This window comes from Lactuca sativa, chromosome 1 (assembly GCF_002870075.4).
Source record: "Lactuca sativa cultivar Salinas chromosome 1, Lsat_Salinas_v11, whole genome shotgun sequence".
In the NCBI taxonomy this organism is placed as follows: Eukaryota; Viridiplantae; Streptophyta; class Magnoliopsida; order Asterales; family Asteraceae; genus Lactuca; species Lactuca sativa.
Window position 1 is genome coordinate 90362010 of NC_056623.2, and position 4997 is coordinate 90367006.

The window sequence follows — 4997 nt, forward strand, 5'->3', positions numbered from 1 at the left end:
AATTAAAATTACTAATTTGTCTTTTGACCGAAAAGTTCATGCTATCTTCTAATCTTCAGTTCATAAGAATTTTCATTCTTTGATCTAATCTATTATTTCATATTCTATTTTTTTTTAAATGACGCGCTTCATTCATGTACAAATTATTTTATAAGCTTCGTTTATTTTGAAAAAACTTTGTAAGAAACAATTAATGACCTTTAAATTTATACTCTCATACTCTGATAAATATTACATCTCCAAACAACGTTGGCTCATAGACCCTTAATATCTCTTTCCTATATATAAACAAACCACACCCATCAAATCCAACATCCAACTCTTCAAAATTCTACTTCTAATTGAAAATGATGTCATCAAAAGAGCAAAACTCCATTTACGACCTCAAAATCTCCACAGTGGCACCCGGGTTAGTATGTGGGAATGATGAGTTTCAGGAGCTAACTGCTCTAGACCAAGCCATGAAGCTTCACTACCTACGATTCGTCTACTACTTCAGAACACCAGCATTCGATGGTTTCAACATCACTAACATCAAGAGAACAATGTTCGATTGGTTAAATCATGCCTATATCCCATGTGGTCGATTTAGGAGGACGGATACGGGTCGACCCATCCTCAAATGCAATGATGGTGGAGTGCGAATCATCGAGGCTAGTTGTCATCTGAGCCTCGATGAGTGGCTCGAATCAAAATATGATTCGAGACACAAGTTTGTTGTTCCCAACAACGTTATTGGCCCTGAACTACCTTTCTCTCCATTGGTTATGATACAGGTTTGCTTGCTAATCTTGTTTTTTTTTTTTTTTTTTTTTTTTTTTTTTGTATGTTATGCTTTGAATACGTGTACTTACTTGATATGTTTGGCCATGATAAAACCAACAACAATAAGAGAACTATCAACGTGTCTATTTCCTTTCCCATTTGAGTGTAAGAATGTTTCCAACATTTATAGTTTTAGAAACTTTTTAGTAACATTTCACTATATATTTATGCCAAAAGTCGATGTATTATTCATTTGAATCTGCAAATTTTCTTTATCATTATGGAAGGAAACTTTAGAAATTTAACAAATCATAAATTTAGAAAAATAGCACCATCATTTTTATATTGTTGAGTAATATATTTCGTACCACGTATTCGAATCACTTTATCTTCCATTATCTTTAGCAATAATGAGATAAAATCATAAAAGCATGCAACGTTGACCTTTCTGTTTGGTTGATACCTCTTCAAATGTCTTATAATAATTTTATATACCAACATAATTAATATCTTTTAATGATTAAATGAAAGGGTAATTAACTAATGCTTAAATTGATTTTACATCAACTTTTATATTTTAAATAACTTGTTTCGTAACAGATATCAACAATTTCATTTTAGGGTAAAGCCTTTTATTAATTGTTTTGTACACTTTTCAAAAAATTTATAAAATTGAAATATATATACAGTTTTACATACAAATTCATAAATATTCATTGTTGAATTTTGTCATGTGCAGTTAACTAAGTTTAAATGTGGGGGCACATCGGTTGGTATGAGCTGGTCTCATACACTTGGTGATGCTTTTTCAGCTATGAGCTTCATTAGGCTATGGCCTCAAGCCATTGCAGGCCATTACCCGGCCCAACCAATCACCATGGCCCAACAACAAACCAATGTCACTGATACCCGAAGCCCAAATCCAAGCCCAGATCTACTTTCCGTAAAACGGGTTGGCCCAGTTGGAGACCTTTGGTCTACTTCAAGCAAGTCCAAAATGGAGACATTCTCCGTTTATATTTCGATGTCTGAGTTGACTCAGTTACAAGCGAAGATATGTCAAGAGAAAGTTGGTGTACAAATTCCTCCATTCGAATGTATCTGTGTTGTGATTTGGCATTGTTTAGGAAAAATTAGACACGAGTCAGGACTACAAGCCGTTACAGTATGTAAAAGTGATTTGAGAAATCGAACCAAAGGAACTATCACTAATAAAAGTCAAAGCATTGGCGTGGTCAAATCAGATATTCCTATAGTTGAATGCAACCCGATACAACTAGGGTCATTGATGATGAGTCGTGTAGTCGATGAGCGAAATAACATTGAAGAAGCAATGAAGAACGATAACATGCTTTCAGATTTTCTTATTTATGGAGCGAATTTGACTTTTGTCGATTTAAGTGATGTCTCATTTTATGAGATTGAAGTGAGAGGACAAACACCCGTTTATGTGAACTGTTCTATTGATAATATTGATGATAAAGGTGTTGTTTTGGTTCTTCCAACACCAAAAGGTTGCTCTGATGGAAGGATAGTAAGCATAACATTGCAAGAGAATGAGATGACTGATCTTAAAATGGCACTTAAAGAAGATTGGTGTATTGCAATTGCATAAACACATCCAAGATTAGAGGAAATTGCATAAAATTATGTGCTAATAATTTAAATTGTGTACCACTTAATGAGACATAAAGTGGCAGCACGTATCTGCTTTTAACTATTAAATCTTTCTTATGGTAGTGTATGTGTGTGATATGTTATTTTAGGGGTGGAATTGGTACGGTACCAATTCGTTTTTCTTTAAACCGTGTATTGTACCAACTATACTTGGTATAAAAAAATTGCTACCAGTGCCGTACCAAATATATTTGGTACCAATATATTTGGCTACCAACAAGTTTGGTTGATATAAATTGGTAATGGTATATACCGACTTATTTTATTTTTCTATTGTAAGATTTTAAAATAAGCAAATACATCGGGTACTTTTGATATTTAGTAAAGAAATTGGTTATGTAGTTCTTTTAATTTACAAAATAATTCTATTGAAGTAACGTTACAGTAACATTTTAGTTTTGTGTTTTAACATGTTAATAACTATCGACTAATGCAACCAAATAACTTATATAACGTTCTTAAAACTCTAAACACTAAACACAACTGACAATTGAAAATTTGAAATATACGATTTTGTTTATATATATATATATATATATATATATATATATATATATATATATATATATATATATATATGAATTGGTTGGTACCGTATTATCATGATATTCAAAATTTTATACTATTACCGTACTAAGATTGTTCAATTGGTATGGTACTACCAACCAAACATGTTGGCTACCAAATATGTTGGCTACCAACTTTCTTGGTTCAGTTGGTAGCATGTTGGTTGGTTTTACATGGTACAATTTTGACAAACCTATGTTACTTTGTCTAATAAGTTATATTGAATGCATCAAAGAAGGGTAACAAAAAAATATTATCGGTTCACATGATCGCTGGTATTATTATTAACAACACTTATCATTTATGTTTGTTTTGATAATTGTCAGAAATAATTTTGACGTGTTTTTATGCCTAATTCTGGTGTACCATGAGCAAGTATAGCCAGTAAATTATTTAAACAAAAAGTTACAAAAATGGTCCATGTAGTTTTCCAAAAGTAACAAAGTCAGTTCTTGCTAATTTTTTTTGATGCAAATGGCCAATGTGGTTTGCAAAACTTGCAAAGATGACCCTTTTTACTAACGGCGTTAGTATTCAGCCGTTAGAAACTTAATTAGCAATGGTATTTTCGTCTTTTCGAGTATTAAGGGAATGGATTCACAACATTCAGTAAACCATAGAGACCATTTTTGAAATTTGTTTAAAAAACACTTAAATGGCTAAGGTAGGGCTCGAACTCGAGACCAACCCTTAATTCACCAAAGCCTTCACCAATTAAGCCGCATGCTCTTTTAGATTTTTCATTCCTAAAAATAACTTATATAATAAAATATCGTTAAAATATAAACAATATATAAATTACAAAAAACTTTTTTTCCTAATTTTTTTTAAATAAAACAAAATGTACATTAGTTTAGTTGTATTATATGAAAAAAAATTACAAACAATTTGTATGTATTTTATGTATTTATTTTACGTAAAATATATATTTTTTGTGTTTAAAAAATACGTTTTTGTAAAATGTATATTTTGTATGTCTTTGAAATAATAATAATTAACACTAAGGGTGTCGAACGAGTAAAATTTTCGGGTTTCGGATAGAACGAGTATTTCCTTAAGAAAATAATACCTGATACCCGACCTATATTGTAATTCGGGTTTTCGGGTTTCGGGTATTCGGGTTTGAGGTCGGGTCGGGTAATTATCGGGTATACCCAGTGGCGAATCTAGGATTCAAACTAACGTGTGTCCCATAAATGAAATGATAAAATAAATGGGTCAAAAAAATGGTTATCGGGTCGGTTTGTCGGTAATACCATCTTAGGAAAATATTTATTAACTTGAAAACCAAAGATCAAACTAATTAAAAAAAATCATAAATTTCTTACAATTGTTCGCGACGAGTTTTCATATCCCTAAAAAAATCTATAAGTATGTCGTTGCTAATACCATCTAACACATCTTTCTCAATATAAGACAGTAGACAATCATTCATAAATTGATCACCCATTTTATTATGCAAATCGTTCTTTATCAACTTCATTGCAGAAAAAGCACGTTCCACTGTGGATGTTGCAACGGGCAATATCAATGCTAATTTTAGTAAAATGATAAAATAAATAATTACTCATCTAAATAAATAATAATTACAACTGCTACAAATAAATATATAGATCTAATAAAAATATATTACAGAACATGTTATATAAATGAAATAAGCTATATAAATATATCTTATATAAATGACCTTCTTTCATCTTTTTTTTTTATAATACATCAACATTATACCTAAAATGATAAAATAAATATTTACTCATATAAATAAATAAACAAAACAACCACTACAAATGAAATATGTAAAAGTTATATAAATAAAACAAACTACATAAATGAAATATGTAAAAGTAATTTGATATGCCTAACCTATTGGTCTAATTCTTTATTAAACAAAGACAATTTGCCTGACATATACAATAACAAAAGCAAGAGCAGGTGAACAGACTATAACTTTTCCATAGAGGCATAGACAATGACTTCTCATATATACA

At 30.6% G+C, this 4997-nt stretch overlaps 1 protein-coding gene across 1 annotated transcript; it reads left to right on the forward strand.

The window, feature by feature from the left end:
• Positions 1 to 2759, forward strand: LOC111915883 (protein ECERIFERUM 26). The gene is made up of 2 exons (XM_023911512.3): positions 1 to 776; positions 1505 to 2759. Exons 1-2 carry the CDS (start codon positions 348 to 350, stop codon positions 2378 to 2380), a joined length of 1305 nt encoding a protein of 434 aa, XP_023767280.1. The 5' UTR covers positions 1 to 347; the 3' UTR covers positions 2381 to 2759.
• Positions 2760 to 4997: the final 2238 nt, after the last annotated feature.